This window comes from Pimephales promelas, chromosome 3, assembly GCF_988280905.1.
Source record: "Pimephales promelas chromosome 3, fPimPro1.hap1.1, whole genome shotgun sequence".
NCBI classification, from domain to species: domain Eukaryota; kingdom Metazoa; phylum Chordata; class Actinopteri; order Cypriniformes; family Leuciscidae; genus Pimephales; species Pimephales promelas.
The window spans coordinates 6423663-6447228 of NC_142771.1; the positions used below are offsets into that span (position 1 = coordinate 6423663).

A 23566-nucleotide genomic window follows, 5' to 3' on the forward strand; every position below is an offset into this window, starting at 1 on the left:
CGCTGAGATTTTGTCTTCATTATCCTTCTCTTTCTGGCTTCATCCTGAGTCAGCTTTCGTTCTACTCTTTGGCTGAATATTAATCAATTCATATTTCACTGATGATAACCTTGCAAAGACCCCCGGAGTCATTAGACATGTTCCCATCCCTCTTTTCTGCGTTGGCTTCTAATTCCCTTGTTCTTCCTCCCATCAGGCCTTTCACGGCTTTCACGCTTTCATCCGAGGCTGACGAAGAGGACGCTCTCCCGAACTTTGAAGGGTTTCTCCTCACAGCAGTTCTTCTGCTCTCGAGAAACACTCCACACTAATAATCAGCATTGCAGCTCATCCGGTAACCCGGTTCATGGAGTATTTTGATGCGTCAGGCCCATTTGGGGCAGAGCATTGCATTCTGGGTCTTCACCTCTCCTCCTTTTCTGTTTAAACCGACCCGAGCGTTTCATGATTCACGCCTCCGGAGATCGGGGATCTGAGCTCAGAGCAGAATCAAACGTGTTTTCCACCTCTTCTATTTCCATTCATCTGCTTTCGCTTCACTCTCGGTGACTGGCGTTTTCTGAAGGGAGAGGTGATATATAAAAATGCAGTTTTATCGTAAATATGAGCATTTTTTGCATAACTTGGCATTAACAAACAAACCTGACGGAGTTGCATTATTGTTGAAGTCGCTCTCTGTAAATATTCAGACAATCTAAGTTGTTAAGTTTTTTTTTATTTTTATTAATTAATTAATTTAGTTTTTAATTTTTTTTAGTTTGCTTTACTCCAAAAAAAAAAAAACCTCTTTGAATGTACATAAAAAAATCATGTAAAGGATTTCCACACGATTAACTTGCTTTATTTCAGCATTATGCAGTAAAGTTATACCAATTTAACCCTTAAAGAGTTTCTGTATCTTCTGTAGCCTACCTTTTTCTATTGTGACCAAAGTTTATTCTGTGTACTTTTTCTCGCTCGATCCCCGTGTATGCGGACGAGTGTGAGGTTTGAGCGGTTTTTATTAAACGCGGGAAAAATACGACAACTCTCGTCTCTCGCGCATATTTTCATTCGACACCTATTGTTTTGCTTTCTGGGCAACGTCTCAACTTTGCGTTACAGTGTGTGTGAGAGAGACAGAGAAAGAGAGTAAGTGACTGAGTGTGAGGAGCGAGCGAGAGAGAGAGAGAGGCTGGGTCTTAATGCCTGATTGGGTTGATTAAATGAAGTACTGCGCTTGCACTTTTGATAAATTGCTTTGAGAGAGATACCAAATGAGCAGGAGCTGTTAAAAAGAGAGAGAGAGGGATGAAAGGTGGAGAACGGACGGCTTTAGGAAGGTTTAGTGCATCACTGACCTACAGCAACTTCTCGAGGGTTTTAAAAAGCCAGAGATATACTATACAAAGATTCATCTGATTCTGATCTTGTCTTACAGGAAACCGACCCAAGAAATATGTTAATGAGTATGATTTATTTTAAAGAGTTATTTATAAGACAGACCTAAAGACAGCAAGGTGGCCGACACTCTGCATTATTTCAACTTCATGTTTAACATAACTACATTACCCATGATTCTGCTGAGAAATCCACCAGTCAGAAGCGCTGCCAACGATGCAATAGTCAGTGTCCATACACACTTTAACCCATTTTTTTTGCATATGTATACATATTTTGCAGTAAACACAAAATATGTTGTATGTATATATATATATATATATATATATATATATATATCTCATCAACATCCTTAATTCAGTATCATTTTTTATGCCGTTTTTATTTGCGTTCACAATACTTATACTTCAGTGATGCGCGGGTCAATGTATAAACAACCCGCAACCGACCGACGTTTTCAACTACCCGCCCGCAACTCGGACCGCAAAAAAAAGTAAAAAAAAATCAGTGCTGATCCACAAGTTACTAAAGTTACTCACTTTCAGACATGCCTGACAGTCCCTCCGAATCGAAATAAAACAATATCCTCAATTATATTTTACTCCAGTAACTCCAACAGTTCACTGAACCGAGACATGTTGGTGCCACTGTTGAGAGAAGTGATGAACACGAGCAGCTGCGCGTACTACCGAACGCACAGGGACGAGTTCTCAGTTCTCGAATCACCAGTACAGAACCGAGAACTGTTTAGACTGAGCTTGTGTGTTATCTTCGTGTTATTCAGCCAATAATGTGTAAAGCTGTATATTTCATCAAAAATTGTATCTAGTACTATATTAATACAAATGTTTAATTGACATCTTTTTTCAAACGACCGCGACCCGAATATCATTAAAAACCTTTTTGGATGACCCGTAACCGCGGGTGACCGCAGGCACCCGCTCATTTCGGATCAACCCGCGCATCACTGTTATACTTACTATAAATATCTACTTTAAATACTGTCCCAATGCTGAAAAAAGAAAAATCTAAAATATTTTATGCATGCAAAATCAGATTTTGTGTTATTTCTTTCTTCTGGTTTTGCAGTGAAATGTGACCAGGACATGTTTTGGTGCGATTCTTTGACGCACTGATGATCCAAGAACGGTGTCGGCTCAACATTTGCACACTGCAAATCTCTGTCCTTGTGGGATCAGAACTGCTTTCCTCCCTTGATCTCTGTTTTGCACTCTCTGTCCCTCCTCTAGTGTCCAGATCAGTGACATTTAGACAGAAATGGTAATTGATTCATGTCGTGAAGACTGTCCTCTGAAGGGTTTCTGAAGATGCTTTCACACGCTCTTATTAGATGGGTTTGCTGACTTCAGCATGCAACCTGTCTAGATTTGGTGGGCGATAATTGTGACACAATCACACAGACCGATATTGAGCCTAGACAACCCGATCTCACGACCAAATCGTACGAATTCGACGCATGATTAAAAAGTGTCTAATTCGTACTAATTCATACGACCTCACTCGAATGAATTGGTACGATTTTGCTAAATCGTCCATATTTTACGAATTGGCCAATTCGTATGAATTCGTACGAATGACCTACCCCTTACCCCGCCCCTAAACCTAACCATCACGTGGGTTTCAGACAAATCGTACAAATTCGTACGTACGAGTGAGGTTGTACGAATTAGACACTTTTTAATCATGCGTCAAATTCGTACGATTTGGTCGTGAGATAGCGTAGGTCTAGAGACCTGAGTGACATTAACCTCTAAAATCTACATTTGTAAAAACTCAGCTACTGTTCTGTTCTTGTAATGGCATAGCCCTTTACACAAGGCGTCGGCATTAAAGCTTCTTATTTACATTGAATTGTTGCGTTGCCGAACTGAATTTTGGGTTGCGTTGCGTCGCCGCGTCACTGCCTTTGCTCGTGGGAGAAGTTGAAAACTTTTTAACTCTTTAAGCGCCAAAGAAGGCGTCAGCCAATCAGATCGCCTGTGCAAATACCCTAGTGCAGACGTTAGCCAATTGCGTTCATGCAACACCGTAAAAGTGATGTGATTGGCTGTTGTCACTATGACGGTCGTGCCAGCACCAAGCTTCCGACACGCCCTCTGTCAAATGTTGTTTTCGTTAAGAGAAATTTTTGTCTCCTAATGTAGTCGCATATAAAGTCGCAATTGCGAGTTATAAAGTCAAAATAGCGCAAACTCGCAGTTGCGAGAAAAAGTAATAATTGTGATGTTATATCAGCCAATACTGACTTTATAACACGTAATTGCAAGTTCATATTACACAATTCTTACTATAACTCACAACTGCGAGTTAATATTGCAGTTATTAACATGATACTTTGACTTTTAACCTTTATCTTTTTTGTTGTATTGTATTCAGTGGTGGAAACAAGCTTCCATAGACTGGTTCACTTCATGACTTAATATAATCTGACTATTTTTGGATTACTTTTAGATTACTTTTAACCTGTTTATCACAGTACACATTTTAGGTAATATAATCTGACTACTTTTGGATTACTTTTAGATTACTTTTAACCTGTTTATCACAGTACACATTTTAGGTTATATAATCTGACTACTTTTGGATTACTTTTAGATTACTTTTAACCTGTTTATCACAGTACACATTTTAGGTTATATAATCTGACTACTTTTGGATTACTTTTAGATTACTTTTAAAGTCCCTATGAAATCAAAATTGACCATACTTACTTTGTTTGCCTAAATTGATCGTTTTGTGGTGAACAATTCATACATGCAAGTCAATCCACACAAAAAAATCTTTTGGCTTCGTAATCTTTAATCAAAGTTTATAAATGCCCCTCCCCTCTGCATTGGAGGACCTTGCCCGATGACGTAGGCTTTACAGTTTGGGTGTCTCCTTAACATCCATAACCACGCCCCTCCAACTGACAGCTGCTGTGTGTTTGCGAGCGCCGAGCGAGCATTGATTGACAGCGTGTGTAAACTTGTGTCATCCTCCATTTCAGAATGAAACACCCATTTTTCTAGATCCAATCAGGTGCTAGTTAGAAAAAAAGCCACGCCCACTATTTTGCCTCATTTAGTATTCCGTTTCTCTCCGAAATACGTCACAACACTGGAGAAAAGTCGTTTGCAACTTCCGGTTCATGGGGACTTTAACCTGTTTATCACAGTACACATTTTAGGTTATATAATCTGACTACTTTTGAATTACTTTTAGATTACTTTTAACCTGTTTATCACAGCACACATTTTAGGTTATATAATCGGACTACTTTTGGATTACTTTTAGATTACTTTTAACCTGTTTATCACAGTACACATTTTAGGTTATATAATCGGACTACTTTTGGATTACTTTTAGATTACTTTTAACCTGTTTATCACAGTACACATTTTAGGTTATATAATCGGACTACTTTTGGATTACTTTTAGATTACTTTTAACCTGTTTATCACAGTACACATTCTAGGTAATAATTATGATCTTACGGCTTTTGGGTTACTTTTAGATGACTTTTAACCTTTATCTTTTTTTTGTATTGTATTCACTGGTGGAAACAAGCTTCCATAGATTACCGGTGGGGAAAATACCTATGACACCAAGCCTGCTGAAAAAGTGGTCTGGCAATGTATATTATTGCATACTGCATACTTCCCATATGTTTTGAAATGGGTAATACAGTATATTGCATAGTAAGCAGTGCACTGACATTCCAATATGTAAGAAAAATTTGGCATTTTTGAAGTCGTTCTAGTGTCATTTTCCATTCCCCATTTCCTCATTATCCCTGGGGATGATGGGTCAGAGATTCCAGATCTGTGGAGCTGCATTAAACTTCTTTGAATCCAGCGCTGTGATCTTTCTTTAGACCACACGCTGTTTCAGAGCACTGATGAGTGGGAAACGCATGATAAGACCACACTAATTTTCCTTGTGTCTTATCTCACAAGGACTCTGCGGTGGATTCGGCTCGTTGCTGTTACACGATACCAAACAGCTCGTGTCCACATTTGATCTCTCTACATGTATGTAAGTGTGTGCATCTTTGATAAAACTGTAAGCAGAACCGAAGCCTCCATTTACGGCTTTCAGAAGATTTTCTAATAGAGTCTTTAGGTTCAGTTGATGCTTAATTAGTTGCTTGTCATGTAACTGATGCTTTTTATTCACACAGTGATTTTAAAACTTCACTGACTAATGCACCGGTTCCTCTGAAGACATCTGCGGTCTTCCTCAAATGCACAATGATTCAGGAAAGGAAATATACACGGGATATGAGAGAAGTTTGCCATCGAAATCAAGAGATCTTAATATGAACTCATCAAATATACATAAATTCCCAATTACATGACAAACATTATAGTTAGTAACTATAGCTTGGCATTATAATCCATTACACATTTAAGGTAATATAATCTGTCTACTTTTGGATTACTTTTAGATTACTTTTAACCTGTTTATCATATTACACATTTTAGGTAATATAATAGGACTACTTTTGGATTACTTTTAGATTACTTTTAACTTGTTTTCACAGTACACATTTTAGGTAATATAATCTGACTACTTTTAGATTACTTTTAACCTGTTGATCCCATTACATATTAGGTAATAATCTGACCACTTTTGGATTACTTTTAGATTACTTTTAACTTGTTTATCACATTACACATTTTAGGTAATATTATCTGACTACTTTTGGATTACTTTTTTAAGATTACTTTTAACCTGTTTATCAAAGTACACATTTTAGGTAATATAACCTGACTACTTTTGGGTTACTTTTAGATTACTTTTAACCTGTTTATCACTCTACACATTTTAGGTAATATAATCTGACTAGATTACTTTTAACCTGTTTATCCCATTACATGTTTTAGGTTATATAATCTGATTACTTTTGGATTACTTTTAACCTGTTTATCACATTACACATTTTAGGTAATATGATCTGACTAATTTTAGGTTACTTTTAACCTGGGTTTTGTGAATTTAACGAAAAGCTAATAATTAAATAATAATATGTAACATTAAAATAATTTTAAAAAAAGAGTTTGTCGACAAAAGCCTTCTAAAGACAGTAATACTGTACACGGTTAAATGGCACACTAAGTGAAAATGTTAGTCAGATTTGAATCGATATGCAATGTTGAGAAAACGCTTCTTGAAAGTGAAATGATTTCTGTAAATCCACTGGTCAAATGCTTTGTGGCCTCTCGGTTTTTATATGTAATTTTAGCCACCTGACTAGTAAGTGTCTGGTCTGTGTGGGCAAGTCAACACCGTTGCATTTGGGGGATCTGATCTTCTCAATTTTAGTTTGCAAAATGTAACTAACACTGGTCAATTATGAATGGAATTAAATGATGTGCACTAAATTATAGCACTCATTGCTTTAATCAGAAGTTATATCGCCAACATGAGTGGAGTTTGAAATCAGCAATTCACACTTTATCAATCAAGCGATAATAATCCATGCTGAAATGTTTACAGTCCAGTGGTGTGTGCAGATCTATAGGAGGTCCCGTGTCGGAACAGCTTGTGTGGACGCCCCGTCTTCACAGCTGAATATTCCTCTGTGATTAATTACGTCTTTTCTGAGAGCTGAAATCTCTGCCTCATAATTCCTACGCCAATGTCAGCGCTGACGTTACCTGTCAGGGAAAGTTTTTTCTTTCTTTCTTTGCTGAGGTCGCAGTTCTGAGGTGGGAGCAGTTAAAATCTAATGGACAATCTGTCCTCCCACTGGGCATCTGTCATACTCTTACATGCTGATTGACAGAATACAGCACTCGTCTGCAAACCTCCGAACCAAAGAGCTCATAAATCCAGACAGGTTCCTCAAACTCTTCCTGTTTTAACACTCTCTGCAAATTACTTCCTCACTTTACTTTTGAGAGACATGAAAGCCCTATTATTTGAAAGACTTTCTATTACTGGCTACATGGATTTGTAAAAATGTACATTTCAAGAAAATCATGTTTTAGTATTCACATACTAAAACATACCATCACATGTTTTAGTATTTTTAAGTTTTAGTGATATATAATAGTTAATAATTATTAGAAGATCATGGAAGGACTCTTGTTTCATGGAGATGGAAAGACAAAGAGAGATTCTTCCTTTTACAATCTGCTACTAACAGCATGTGAACTATTATTATTCCTAATAGAAAGGTTATTAATTAGTTCTTTCTATTTATCTCTTCTTGTATGTCACTCCTTTAGACATCAAAAATGCAAGATCTGAAATTCATCTTAAGGTTCTTCTCATAACGTTACCTTTGAAAATATTGCTGTCCAAAACATCTATGTTCGAGACTCATCCCAATAACGATTAGGGTTTCGTAATCTTTCCTTGAACTTTCTGACTTCTTAAGTCTTTAATTATTCTGTTATCGCATAAAATCCAATCTAAGCTGAAGTTCTATGTACAGCATATTGAACAAGTCGAGAATCAGATTTCATGATGTGCCAATACTATTCCTTCGCACAGGAACGACATTTCTGATTTTAGGAATTGTAAAAGGCTGAGGGTTAGGGGTTTCACAACACTTTTAACAATCTATCATTTTGATTTTATGGGTTGTTAACTGGTAGAGTGAATATCCTGAAAACTGCCATAAAATGCTCCATTCATCCTTCATCACAGGATAAAAAGAAAATAAAAATTATATATTTTTATATAATGAAAGTGTTGCCAATTCTGGCAATGTAGCTAACACGTTTCACATTTTTTGAGCCACTTTACATGTCAGTCCGTGTCTGGTACTTGAAATAAACTGCAGACCTAGGCTATGACACCATGTTGTTTACCTACTGTAGTATTTTGATACCTCCTACTCAGTTTACATATTTTACAGGCATCCGGGATTTATAGTGTCAAAACATATTGGATAATTAGAACAATGTTAATTCTTAAATTTCACAGCTGATAATGTTAGATCAATGTACAAAATCCGAGTGTTTGTTTGGTTATTTTAGTCCATGCCTCTGATATCCGCGCGCTCGCAAAATTCAAAAGTTAACGGTCATATCGGCCATCTTAGTTTAAAGAGCTCTTATTTCTTGAAGAAAAAAAAAATACTCTTGTTCGTAAGAGAATAATAGAGACGCAGACAAACTCCCGCTATGCCCTTTCACTGCCTGCAATGTCGTATAGAGAACAAGTAATGTAAGCAAAGTACAGTTCTAAGTAACATGTTTTTCTCACAGGAATGTTGGTCCACCAACATGTCTTGTGTGTGTTTAAAGGCTGTCCATGACACTAATGCAGTTGTTGAGAAGTGTAGGTTGTTAAAGAACGCCTGAAGGAATGAGCAGGCGTGCGTTTACCCGAGACGGGTTTGTAATTACCTGACTCGCTGTTGACGCTTACAAGTACACCGAGAGGGAGAGAGGGAGAGAGAGAGAGGGTGGGTCAGAGGCAGAGCGGAGGAGAATCTCTCTCTCTCTCTCTCTCTCTCTCTCTCTCTCTCTCTCTCTCTCTCTCTCTCTCTCTCTCTCTCTCTCTCTCTCTTCCTCTTCCTCAGCTCTGTTCGGTTCGGAGACGCAGTGACGGACATCCCGGAGTCGAGCGCACCAAACGCGTAAGTTCTGCTCATTTTTTGCTGAGTTAAATCCACTTTTTAGCTTCTTCATGACTGTATGTGGAACGTCGGAGGTAACATGAGGAGATTGTGTTTTAAAATGTGAATATTTATTCGGTTTAATTTACTGTAAAAGTGAAAACGCGTCTAACCGATCTGGCTTTAAAAAATGACTTTTGTTGGAGACACCCTGGGTAGTCAGGTCGATTCGATCTTGTTCAATAATGATTTTAAAACCTGTTAATTTGGATGTTACCACATGTAGCACGTGCAGGTTTACTTTACGGGAATCTGTGTAAATGGGAACGGGAAATGAATTAAGTTTGTTTCCTTTTCCACAGTAAATTATTCATTTTATTGTATGTTAATATCGTAATGTGTTTAATTAATTTACCTTTAAATGTATTTATTCTTATATATTTATGTGCGTAAACTCTGAAGCTTTGTTTAGATGTTTTTTACAATAATTCTATCTTTTATGCAGCATATGATGGCATAGATTCATAGCATTGTAAGCGTTGACAGTCTTCATGTGTTAAAACATGATTTTTTTTCTGTCAAGAACATAACTGAAGTGATATATGTGCTGTCCATGGTGCTGAAATGTTTGTAGACTGCAGTGATTTTCAACCTTGGGTCCTGAAGACCCTCGTATGTCCCCCGTATTTATCACACCTGCTTCAGATCTCCAACTGAACTAAGTATGATCGGTTAAGAGAGATATGTCAGAGCCAGTATTGAAAACCACTGCTGTAGTGTTTCAGACATCACCTGAGAAGGGAAACTGTGTCAAATTGTGTTTTGTTAATTATTTTCCGTCTCACATTTCTTTTTCAGATGAAGATAATGTTTGAGTAAGTTTGAGAACCTATTCTCTCCATTCACTCAAGGTGAAATGTGCATTGCGCAGTTGTTGTCTTGACACACTCATGCCTTAAAGAATGAGAGTCTTGAGGGAGGAGGACTGTTGAAACGATGCTACGCGGAGATGGAGAATGGAGGACCCGCAAAAGTGCGTGACAAGCAGGTCAGGGTCGGTTTGAAGACATCATAAAACGAGGCGAAACGCACATCACCACCTGAAGCCATGGGGATACGACATCTCCTGCTTCTGTTGGTCTATCTAGACCCGTTGAGCGTCCTGAGCGCATCCACGACCAAGAGGAGCAAACCCCCTGCAAAGAGACCCCCGAAATTGAAGGAGGTCAACAGCACCGCTGCTCCAACGGTGGCTCCCCGACGGACCACGCAAGTCCAGGCGCCCATCATCGGTGATCACGACATCTGTCTAGGGTACTACGACGTAAGCGGACAGTTCGACAAAGAGTTCGCCTGCAACAACACCGACCACAGGTACTGTTGCGGGAGCTGCTTTCTTCGCTTCTGCTGCCCCGTGAAAGCCAAGCGAGTGGATCAGAGAGTCTGCACCAACTACAACACGCCCGACTGGATCAAAACACAGCCGCCCTCACCGGCACCCACAGGGGACACGTATGACCCCGCGCTGGACCAGACCAACACCACCGTCTACATCACCTGCGGGGTCATCACGCTCATTATTATCCTGGGGATTTCTGCCAAAGTGGCCTATGATAAAGCCACCAGACCGCCTCAAGAGATGAACGTCCACAGGTAAGTCCGAGAAAACTCTTTGGAAATTGACTTTGGGTTAAAGCACCACTAGAAATAAGTATTGAAGGTTAATGGTTCCATGAATCTTCAACCTCAATGAAACCAACACAGTCTCATCCCAAAAAAGTCATATATATCTGACGTCTTTTGACCATACGTCAATATCCGCCTTTTTAGGGCCCCCTTAAACGTTGGTAGATGGCGATCCCGGGCCGTCATACAACTGACGCTTTACCTTTAACGTCAGTTAGGTGATGGGTTAGGTTTAGGGTTAGGTTTAGGTCTGGGGTAGAGTTAGGATCCCATAACCTCATCTACCGACGTTTAAGGGGGCTCTAAAAAGGCGAATATTGACGTATGGTCAAAAGACGTCCCAAAACGTCAGTTATATGACGTCTTGGGATGAGACCGGGTTGATTAAACCTTTCAATTCCTTCTTCTTTATAGTGGAAAAAAAAGCTTCTTAAGGTGTGTTATACACCAACACAGTTTAAAGAGCACTGACTACATATCGTAATATGTCATTTATAGTGCATGAGACTGAATGAAACACATCTCAGTTGGAGCATACAGTACATAAAGTAGACCGTGAGTGAAAGCTTTGCGGTCTCAAATTAAGCGCTGGGTTCTGGGCTAAGATGGAATATTAATAGTTAATTGCATACTGTATTAAATCTAGGACTCATCTGTGTCTAGGAGGGATTGATTCTGGATTTCATTAGTCTTCTGCTGAGATGGAGGTCAACTGGAAAGCGTCGTAGTACTAGCAGAACTAGGTCTTCGTGGTGCAGTTTGTCAATAAGACAGATTTATAGTCCTGTGGTTCGTCATTGTCGAAAAGGAGGAGAAATTTCAAAGAGCAAGGTCAAATTCTGTTCTATGTTTTATCTGAATTGTTTATTTATTAGATTTATGTCAGGCAGTGTTAACCGAGAACAATGAATTCTCATATTAATAATGAAGCAACACAGACATAGCTGTTTGCCTGAAGTCACTCCTGTGCAGAGCTGTGGAGAGTATTGAAGATGGTACATTGCTCTATTCTTATCGAACTGATACATGTACCAAATATGAGTCAAGCTCAGACAGTCGGATAAGAGTTTGACTGGTGCTCACAATGAGGCTTATTGGATTTGTGAAGACAGACTGGCATTCTCTACAGCTGCTTGACACTTGTGAGCAGCATACTTAAAATGAGCAGTCTGTTGTTATTTACTCATGTCTTTCCAAACCTGGAAATATATAAATTTTTTTGTTATTATTTAAAATTCTAAGTGATATATATATATATATATATATATACATACACTCACCTGTTCAATTTCTCATTAATGCAATTATCGAATCAACCAATCACATGGCAGTTGCTTCAATGCATTCAGGGTGTGGTCCTGCTCAAGACAATCTCCTGAACTCCAAACTGAATGTCAGAATGGGAAAGAAAGGGGATTTAAGCAATTTTGAGCGTGGCATGGTTGTTGGTGCCTGATTATTTTACATCTGCTCAGTTACTGGGAACCATTTCTAGGGTTTACAAAGAATGGTGTGAAAAGGGAAGTCCTGTGGGCGAAAATGCCTTGTTGATGTGAGAGGTCAGAGGAGAATGGGCCGACTGATTCAAGCTGATAGAAGAGACACTTTGACTGAAATAACCACTCGTTACAACCGAGGTATTCAGCAAAGCATTTGTGTAGCCACAACACGCACAACCTTGAGGCGGATGGACTACAACAGCAGAAGACCCCACCGGGTACCACTCATCTCCACTACAAATAGGAGAAAGAGGCTACAATTTGCAAGAGCTCACCAAAATTGGACAGTTGAAGACTGGAAAAATGTTACTTGGTCTGATGAGTCCCGATTTCTGTTGAGATATTCAGAATTTGGTGTAAACAGAATGAGAAGATGGATCCATCATGCCTTGTTACCACTGTGCAGGCTGGTGGTGGTGGTGTAATGGTGTGGGGGATGTTTTCTTGGCACACTTTAGGCCCCTTAGTGCCAATTGGGCATCGTTTAAATGCCACGGCCTACCTGAGCATTGTTTCTGATCATGTCCATCCATTTATGGCCACCATGTCCCCATCCTCTGATGGCTACTTCCAGCAGGATAATGCACCATGTCGCAAAGCTGGAATCATTTCAAATTGGTTTCTTGAACATGTCAATGAGTTGACTGTACTAAAATGGCCGCCACAGTCTCCAGATCTCAACCCAATAGAGCATCTTTGGGATGTGGTGGAACGGGAGCTTCATCCCACAAATCTCCGTCAACTGCAAGATGCTATCCTATCAATATGGGCCAACATTTCTAAAGAATGCTTTCAGCACCTGGTTGAATCAATGCCACGTAGAATTAAGGCAGATCTGAAGGTAAAAGGGGGTCAAACACATTATTAGAATGGAGTTCCTAATAATCCTTTAGGTAATTGTGTATGTAGTTCCTTCCTGTCCTCAAACAAGGGCACAGGTTGATCGGTCCTTTACATGCAATCTGAAAGCAATCACATCATCACCACATGGCACAAGCTTATAGGCCTGTGCTGGAATTGTGCAACTCTGAGAAACATTTTATTTATTTTTTTTAACTCAAAATATAACTTAATTGAACTCATAGACATGTACACTAGACCTCACCTTGGCTACGGCAGTTCATTGAAACGAATGCGTCAGTAGAGCCGCCATCTTGAAACAGGGGAGCCCCTCCACTTTAATGCATCAGCGTCAATGTAGTAGACACAGGTCTAACGCAAATAAAATCACCATAAATCATCATGAATGCGATTTTTCTTGGTTTTTTTTGGGTTTGTTCCAACGGTCAGACATGTATTTATCATTGATTCCAGAAAGAATTTTTTTTTTTTTTTAAAACATTCTTCCTAGTTCAGATTTCATCCGTGAACATCATACGCTGCACAAAAGTCCGCCACCATCAATGAATTCGAAGTAAAGGCAGAGATAGCAGCGTTACCTAGCTACTTCCTATGACAAGACCCCTGTTCCAAGATGGCGGCGGTTTTGACGCATGCTTAGAACCCCCAGGTGAGGTCTAGTGTATATGTCTATGAATTGAACTCTGGGGTGAACCAAAACCTGAAATTGTCTTAATGAGAGTCACAACTTAAATTTGCTTACTTTAATTTTGCTTTCCTTCTACTTGCTCTAGTTTTTCTTTAAAGTGTAGTCAATCATTGTACTGTATCCTTCAAAACTTGTCACCAAAATGACATATTTTCCTTGAAAAAAAATGTCTTCATCCCATCTCAGATCAGTCTCGTTCTCCGTCATTACTCGACAAACCGTCCCTGCTGCTCACAGTGCCTCATAGAGACAACACGTTTCGCTCAAGTATTACCGAATGTTCCAGGACATTTGTTTTAACCAGCACCATTTGAAACTGCTCTGCTTCGTTTACACTGTGTGTGTGTGTGTGGAGGCTGGTGATTTGCAGCAAAAATACAGTTAAATATATGATGAGTGTGTGTTTACCCAGCAGCTTAGATGTGTAGTAAAACAGCTCAGGGCTGGAAAGCTTTTGATGTAGTGTGTGTTTTTTAGTGTGTTTGAAGAACAAGCAAATGAAATGCGGGTTCTCTCAGCAGAACGTCTCTGTAGGACTCGGTCAATGAGGGACGTACAAGATCTGTCTCTCGTCTCTGGCTGGTTCATTAATGAATTGATCACAAAAATATGGAGTTCATGTAGCTATAAAAGCTATAAAGGGCAGGTTGTGGTTTGACCTCATAATTTATACTGTTATGAAACTGGTGATATACAGTAGTGATGGCAAAAGTATTCGAATGACCTCATTCTGGGTAAAAGATGGATTAGCTCAAATGGATAATGGGTTTTAATTTGAGACAACTTCGACTCTTTTGTGTTGAGAGAGTCCAACTGCTATTGTGTTATATAATTATATTTTCCCCAAGCTTTACTTGGGTGAATATCACAAATGCGATTCTCAACTCGCGTTATTTTAATGCGAACATCAACGTGAGATATTATTTTAACTGTAATCTAATGTATAAAGTAAATTGTTTGCATCGTAGAATTTGTTAGAAACTAAACTAGAGTACATTTAGTTGTAATTTTAATAAAGTATTAGTGCTGGGCAACGGTTAATGGGGATTTATATATTAAATATTTATATTTAGATATAATATAAATTATGTGTATATACTGTATATATAGTATATACACATGCAAATATTTCCTTAAAATATATGCATGTGTGTACGGAAGCTTGTTTGTGCCACTGAATAAAAAAAATAAAATAATTGCGACTTTTTATATCACAATTGCGAGATATGAAGTCAGAATTGTGAGATATAAACTCTCAATTGCTGACAATTCCTCAAAGACTGACTTTTTCCCCTCACAATAGTTTATATCTCGCTATTCTGACTATAATATGCAGTTGCGACTTTATATCACGCAATTCTGACTTTATATCTTGCAATTACGACTTTATATCACACAATTCTGACTTTATATCTCGCAATTCTGACTTTATAACACGCAATTGCGACTTTATATCACGCAATTCTGACTTTATCTCGCAATTCTGACTTTATATCTCACAATTCTGACTTTATAACACGCAATTGCGACTTTATATAACACAATTCTGACTTTATATCTCGCAATTCTGACTTTATAACACGCAATTGCGACTTTATATCTCGCAATTCTGACTTTATAACACGCAATTGCGACTTTATATAACACAATTCTGACTTTATATCTCGCAATTCTGACTTTATAACACGCAATTGCGACTTTATATCTCGCAATTCTGACTTTATATCACCCAATTCTGACTTTATATCTCGCAATTCTGACTTTATATCACGCAATTCTGACTTTATATCACACAATTCTGACTTTATATCTCGCAATTCTGACTTTATATCACGCAATTCTGACTTTATATCTCACAATTCTGACTTTATATCTCGCAATTCTGACTTTATATCTCACAATTCTGACTTTATATCTCGCAATTCTGACTATCACGCAATTCTGACTTTATATCTCGCAATTGCGACTTTATATCAATCAATTCTGACTTTATATCTCGCAATTCTGACTTTATAACGTGCAATTCTGACTTTATATCACGCAATTGCGACTTAATATCAATCAATTCTGACTTTATATCTCGCAATTCTGACTTTATCACGCAATTCTGACTTTATATCACGCAATTGCGACTGTATATCAATCAATTCTGACTTTATATCTCGCAATTCTGACTTTATCACGCAATTCTGACTTTATATCACGCAATTGCGACTTTATATCAATCAATTGTGACTTTATATCTCGCAATTGCGACTTTATATCTCACAATTCTGACTTAATAACACGCAATTTTGACTTTATATCTCGCAATTCTGACTTTATATGACGCAATTCTGACTTTATATGACGCAATTGCGACTTTATATCACGCAATTCTGACTTCATATCTCAAAATTCTGAGAAATAAAGTCAGAATTGCAAGATGTAAACTTGCAATTGTGAGAAAAAATGTCAGAATTCAGTCTGAAGTCAGATAAAAATTCGCAGTTACCTTTTTTATTTTTCATTAAGTGGCGGAAACAAGCTTCCATATGTGGGTATTTATATATACAAAATAATTATACACAGTGACAGCACACACACACAGGTGAAACTCGAAAAATTCGAATATTGTGCAAAAATTCATTTAGTTCAGTAATTCAACTTAACAGGTGAAACTTATATATTATACAGACTCATTACATGCAGAGTGGGATATTTAAAGCCTTTATTTGTTATAATTGTGATGATTATGGCTTTCAGCTTATAAGAACCTTTTTCACAATTGAATTTGGGATTTTCATAAGCTGTAAGCCATAATCATCACAATTATAACAAATAAAGGCTTGAAATATCTCACTTTGCATGTAATGAGTCTGTATAATATATTAGTTTCATCTTTTAAGTTAAATTACTGAACTAAATTAACGTTTGCACCATATTCTAATTATTCGAGTTAACCTGTACAAATCACGTAAACACAAACTTTTATTTTGGATGCGATTAATCGCGATTAATCATTGGCCAGCATTATAAACCATTCATTTTTTCTATTTCTTTTGGGAAAATAGTGCTTAAATGTCTTAAAAATAAGCAGGAATCTCAAAATCTCACAACACCCTAGAAACAAACGTAACTTTCTTTACGCACGATATACTTCTTGAGTGAAATATGACCTGAAAATTTCGATTCACCAACTTGCGTTTAGCTTTCTACTCGAGCCAAGAGTTTATTCTCCGCCTTCAACACAGACACATGTGTTGAATCAAAGAGCCTGCATGTTTTTCACCTGTCGTACCGAGTGACACATTGAGACGTGTCTCTGAACATAATGCCGTCTGATTCTCTCGTGGTGATGACATAATGAGGAATGTGATTGGGCGAGCAGCTGCAGTCCTGTCCGATCTCTTCATCCCCGTGTGATGACTCTCCATCTCTCAGCTACCCAGAACCCCCTGTTGTGTCCCAGCGTGTTGTCTCTCTTTGTTTAAATATTGATGGCGCTGTGCTGCTTTAGACACCTGCTGAAATGGCCAGGGAATGAACAGCCTCTGGGAGAAAACAGCACAATAAAGGAAAGTCCTTGAGAGATTCACTAGTCAGGTAATAAGACGAACTTGACTTGGATAAAAGTATAATGAATTAATGAGAGTTCAATGCCATGAATATATGATCACGATCTTGGAATTTACATGCAGTATACATACATAAATCAGTCGATCAGTAAGATGTGTTTTTGTTTGTAAAATTTAAAGGATTAGTTCACTTCTAATCGTCATCCAAGGTGTTCATGTCTTTCCTTCTTCAGTCTAAAATAAATCAAGGCTTTTGAGGAAAACAATCCATGATTTTTCTCCATATAATGGACTTCAATGGGGTCCAACGGGTTGAAGGTCCAAATGTGAGTTTCAGTGCAGCTTCAACGGTGGAATAAGAGTCCGATCTAGACAAACCATCAGTCGTTTTATAAAAAATATATATACTTTTTAACCACAAATGCTCGTCTTGCACGTCCCGCATTACGTAATCATGTTGAAAAGGTCAGGCGGTAAACTCATCTCATTTTCTCCTCCAACTTCAAAATTGTCTGACATTGTTTCACCTTTTTTTAAAGGGTACATATCATGCTTTTAAATCATTCATTTTTACATATAAATCATACCGTTGTGGTCTATATAAAACATAACTGCAATGCTTGGGTCTGAATTCCTCATTATTATAGCTCCACAAGCCCCTTTTCTGATGTGCGTCTGTGAGCGACCCGTTTCAAAGCGGCCCCTTTAAATAAAAAGGAGATGCGTCACGCCCCGCCCGCTCTCCAGGTCGATAAGTTCACGGTCGGTTCAACTCCACCCCGTTCGGCCATTTTTGTAGTTTGATTAGAGATATACGATTATATACGATACCTTCAAAGAACATTTTTATTCACACGTTAATAAGATGTCAACAACAGAAGACTTGTCCATCAAGCCTTACATATTCGAGCCCGAGCGAGCGAGTCGATAAAAACGACGACGAGCCTGCAGAACAATGTGAGTTAACTGTTTTGTGTTATTAGTGAAAGTCGACTTTTTCTCTTGTTAAAACAAGCACACTGACAAGATAAATGACTACGGTCTGATCTTACCACAAACAATCTGTATTGATAATATGATACGTTTAGAAAAGCATCAGAAAACAACGCAGCTAAATGACCATTGATGAAACTCAAGAACAATAATACTGCAGATGTGTAACGTTACTTCAAAACAAAAACAAAGAAAGACAAAGGTACTGCTAAACCACGACCACCATGTGTTTTAAGAAAGTAAAGTACTTTATTTTTATTAACGATATTTACAGCTTATCGAAATGCTCTGTTCGTCGTCTCCAATGATAGAAGGAATTTACCTCTTATTCAGACGAAGTCAATCAAGTCAAACATTTTGACTTGCCCTCTCGTAACTTCTGCATCATTGAGCTCGGACTACAAAATCGGAGCGAGAAATAATAATGGCGGATTGCTCGAAGTGTTGGGCCGGTAGTCGATGTCCTTATTAGTTCCGCTGCAAATACGGTGACGCTTTAGATCAAAAAACCTCATAGAGAACAGAAAAATCTGAGCAGGTTGAAAAATATGACCAAAACAGAATATAAAGATATAAACGAAGCACCTGAAGAGAATAATTTCATCTTTTCTGTACTTATAAACACTCCAAATATACAACAAAATGCATTTAAGGGCTAAAAAAGTGGATTTTGCATGATATGTCCCCTTTAATGGAATTTGACTTCGCTTTGTAAACACTAAGTCGGTACTTCCGCCTACATGACGCGTGACTTTTCATCATGATTACGTAATGTTAAAGTCATGGACTTGCAAGACGAGTATTTGTTGTTAAAAAGTGTGTAAATGTTTAGTTTTTTTTTATAAAACGACTGATGGTTTGTCTAGATCAGACTCTTATTCCTCGGCTGGGATCGCGTCGAGGCGTTGAAGCTGCGCTGAAACTCACATTTAGACTTTCAACCCGTTTGGACCCCGAATGGAAGAAAATTTCGGTATTTTACAGTAAATTTTACATGAAAGTTACCATTAGATCCATCACAGTTATTTACCGTATATAGTAAGGAAATAGGAAAAGGTTCTGTTAACCAATTAACAATTTTTCGTCTTTTACCGTTAACCGTTTTACCGTAAAAATAATTTTTTACAGTGTGTGGAAACATTTTACAGTGTGTGGAAACAACTCCATCTGCTTTAGCAGTTGTTGAAAAGACTTTAGTTGGTTTTCACACTTTGGACTGTAAGCAAATAATGATTTAGTTTTGACCGTCGAGCGTTTTAAACCCTCACGTCACTGTCATGGCTCTCCCATCGCTGGGAAAACTCAAACATGCCTATTGTATCCGCTAAAAAGCACTCTGGGAGTGTTTACTCCAGCCAATCAGATAGCCTGGAGCTGGTTTACCAGTGACGTCGCTGGCATAAAGCTTTACGCTCCATAACCTGACAGCCGTACATTAGCAGTTTGAGTGGAAGACGCGATTAACCACGCGTCTCAGTGGGCAAAAAAAAAGCTGAGTTTTGGATAATTTCCCAGCTCCCCATGGCATCCGAGGTCTCCGTGAGCTGCAGTTGAAAAGAGGAAGAGGTTAAAAGAGGTTAAAAGAGGTGGCAGCTGTGTTCAGCACATGCAGATTCACCGGTGACCTTCAGAGGCCGCGTTTCCAAAGCCTCCGCGGGTGATCCGAGTGCTTTTATTGATCGGTCTCCTCGGGAACACGCTCCGATGCAATCCGAGCTCGCTCTGACGTAAAGAGGAGGACTGTTTTTACCCAGACAGAGCACTTTGTCACCGTTGTTCTCAATTGCAGTGCCTTCAAAAGAAAGCTGTGGAAATAAACCCGTCTTTTGATTGACCCATTTGGCCCGGGCTTGTTTCCTCCGAGGAGGCATCGTCTCTTCAAAAAATTGGATGAGGAAAATCATAATCAATATAAAAATAAGACAAATATTTTAAAAATAAGACACTAATATTACAAAACATAAATCATTAATTTATTCTAAAGTGACACTGTTCACACTGTAAAAAAAATATTGATGGTTTAACTTAAAGTAAGTAACCTGGTTGCCTTAATTTTAAGTTCATTCAACTGGAAAAAGTTAGTTAATACAATGAAGGAGATTAATTTAATCATCAGAAACTCAAAATTCTATGTTATCTGAACGAAATAAATTATTTAAGTTGATTTGACAAAAGAAAAATGTTGTGATTACTACACTGTAAAAAATATTGTTGGTTTAACTTAAAAAAGCAAGTAACCTGGGTTGCCTTAATTTTAAGTTGATTGAACTGGAAAAAGTGAGCTAATACAAAGAAGGAGATTAATTTAATCATCAGAAACTCAAAATAATAAGTTATCTCAACGAAATAAATTATTATAAAGTTGATTTGACAAAAGAAAATATGTTGTGATAACAAATCTTGAAATATGCTGCGGTGACACCAGGGGTTTAAAGTTACAGGCTTGTGTCAAAATATCAAGTCAAGTCACATTTATTTATATAGCGCTTTTCACAATACAGATTGTATCAAAGCAGCTTCACAGTGATAACATGAAAGTAGTACAACACAGATCAATAATATTGTTAAATATTATATATTAAATAACCCCAACTAAGCAAGGCAAAAGCAAGGCGACAGTGGCAAGGCACCAAAACTCCATCAGATTGGATGGAGAAAAAAACCTTGGGAGAACCCAGGCTCAGTCGGGGGCCAGTTCTCCTCTGGCTTACATTCATATTGTTTATAAATAAATATTAAATATAAATATTGATTATATATAAAACGGCGCCATAACATATTGCCGGCGTTGAGTCGTCTCTTCACAGGCGTTGGTCTTCTCATCCCAGGCATTGGGGCATCCGAAATCCCCACCGCAAAATCTATTAAAAAATGATTATATCAAGAACATTTACTAGATAAGTAAAATGACCTAAGCTAAATTATGTGCCAATGGGGTAAGAAAAATATCTTGTTTTCCATTCGAAGTAAGATTATTTTTCTAGTTTTCCATTTGAATTAAAATGATTTTTCTTACCCCATTGGCAGATCATTTAGCTCGTTTTTAAACAAATAATCTTTTTTTTTTTTTTTTTTCTGAAAACAAGATATAATTTCTTATGGTATTTAGTAAATGCTTCCTGATATAAGGATTTTAAATTTTTGGACTGGGAACAAGACAAAAAATACTAAGTAAGAAAATTATTATTATTTTTTGCAGTGAAGCAGAGTCTCTCTTAACTTCTCTTAAGTTCTGCAAAGTTACAAAGTCCCTCCAGCGGGAGTTATTCTCTATATCAGTGTCTCTGTTTCTCCTGAAACGCCTTCATTGTTGTCTTGAGTTTTCTTCTGGAAACGAAAACATCACAGTATTCCTCATTTGAATAATTCCAAGGCATATGCAGAAAAAAGGGACGAGGCCTGGTTGAGCTATAGTTAATAGTTAGTAGAGTTAGTTAGTAATGTTATGGTAAGGGGCGCGACATTTCCAAAACACGCACTTAACGGTTGACCAATCACAGCACACTGCTCCAGCCGACCAATCAGAGCACATTATGCTTTCAGAAGGAGGGGCTTTATAGAGACAGGAACTAAACAGGGCGTTACTGACAGACCGGGAAGAAAGGAGCCGCAACAGTGGAGAATATGTAGAAAATAATTTAGTTTTTTGAACATAGAAGCATGATAAACTTAAAAATTTAAACTTAAATTAAAAAAATTAAATTTGACAAATTTTTATATGTAATATTGTAGTGTTCATTATAAATGATTTATCTGTGCACTTCATTATTTTTAAAAAATTCATGTACCCTTATAATCTTTAATCAAATACATTACCCTTCCCTCCTCCATCGTAACAACCTCTCTTCTATTTCGGTCACGTGGAATGGCGAAAGGGTACGGCCAGATCCGATGAGGGTGCGGCTATCGGTGAACCGCCTCTCAGAGACTCGAATTCAAATCTGCCTCCATTTTGTTCACAACGCTCCAATCAATTCCCAAAGGACGAAATCAAGCCCTGGCATAAATTTTTTTTTTCTAATTTCAGAAGCCGTTTCACTCGGATATACGTCACGACAAGGAAAAAAGGACAATCTCAACTTCCGTTTCACGCCGACACTAAGAATGAATAGGGATTAAAAAGTGTCTAATTCATACTAATTCGTACGACCTCACTCGTACTAATTCGTACGATTTGTCTAAACCCACGTGATGGTTAGGTTTAGGGCCGGGGTAAGGGGTAGGTCATTCGTACAAATTCATACGAATTGGCCAATTCGTAAAATATGTACGATTTAGCAAAATCGTATTAATTCGTACGAGTGAGGTCGTATGAATTGTTCCGAATTAGCCACTTTTTAATCATTCGTCGAATTCGTACGACTTGGTCGTGAGATCGGGTTGGAAAAGTCACATGCGCTGTTGTAGCTGGTTTAAAAAATTGTGAAATATAATTAAGATTGTTAGTGAACGTCATCAAAACTTAATTATTTTTGTTTTCGTATTTTGTGTGCTGAGTTGTAACTCGTTAAAATGCACATAGTTCTAGTGGGAACCAATTATGCAGAATACTGTTGTATATAAGGCACATATTGGTGACGCAATGGCCAATTACAATATTCACGATAAGTCCCGCCTCTCGTTTTCTGGCGCGTTCCGCATCAACAAATCGGTCCGCATTCGTGTTACTGTGAAAACGAATTAAAAAGTAAATAACTGCTTTGCCACGTCACAATCAAACCTCGAATGACTTGAAAACATTATCTGTGAGAGATATTTTAATACGCTATCGGATTGGTGCAATAAAAGATACAGTCCTTCATCTCCATGTTTGTGACCATCACGGGACACGTATTGTGAAAATAAGACAACTAATAAAACCGCTAAACATCAGTTAACAAATCAAATGAAAATGAACAACTTATTGTTGTTTTTCTTGATTAGATGCTCAGAAAATACTAACTTGATGAGAAAATCCTTTCATTTGAATAAACAACATTACATTTGTTTTAATGTAATAGAACTAAATTGGTTATTATTGTTGTTTTCTTGATAGTATAAGTAATAGTTATTGTTGTTTAACATGAAAAAATGTGTCAACTGGAACATGAATTTACATTTAAAACTTAAGATAAATAATAAAAGCTTCCTCAAAATGTATTAGTGCACTCTAAATGCTGAGTTGTTTCAAGCCAAAGTTGGGTCAAATATGGACAAACCCAACCGTTGGCCAAGTCTTATATTTAAATTTTTAATTTTTTGTCCATATTTGACCCAACTTTGGGTTTAAACAACCAAACATGTTTTAAAGTGTGTAATTAAATGCAGTTGTGTCAATTCACTCATT

The 23566-nt window shown here is 37.7% G+C and overlaps 1 protein-coding gene across 2 annotated transcripts in view; it reads left to right on the forward strand.

Annotated features, from left to right (window-relative positions):
* Positions 1 to 8328: 8328 nt before the first annotated feature.
* shisa6a (shisa family member 6a) overlaps positions 8329 to 23566 on the forward strand; it is a 125890-nt gene continuing 110652 nt past the window's right edge. The window contains exons 1-2 of one of the 2 annotated variants that reach the window (XM_039653186.2): positions 8329 to 8977; positions 9815 to 10609. In XM_039653186.2, coding sequence (XP_039509120.2) covers positions 10065 to 10609 — 545 coding nt within the window. In that variant the 5' untranslated portion in view covers positions 8329 to 8977; positions 9815 to 10064. The remainder of the gene's footprint in view (positions 8978 to 9814; positions 10610 to 23566) is intronic. The other variant, XM_039653185.2, reaches the window with a different exon arrangement.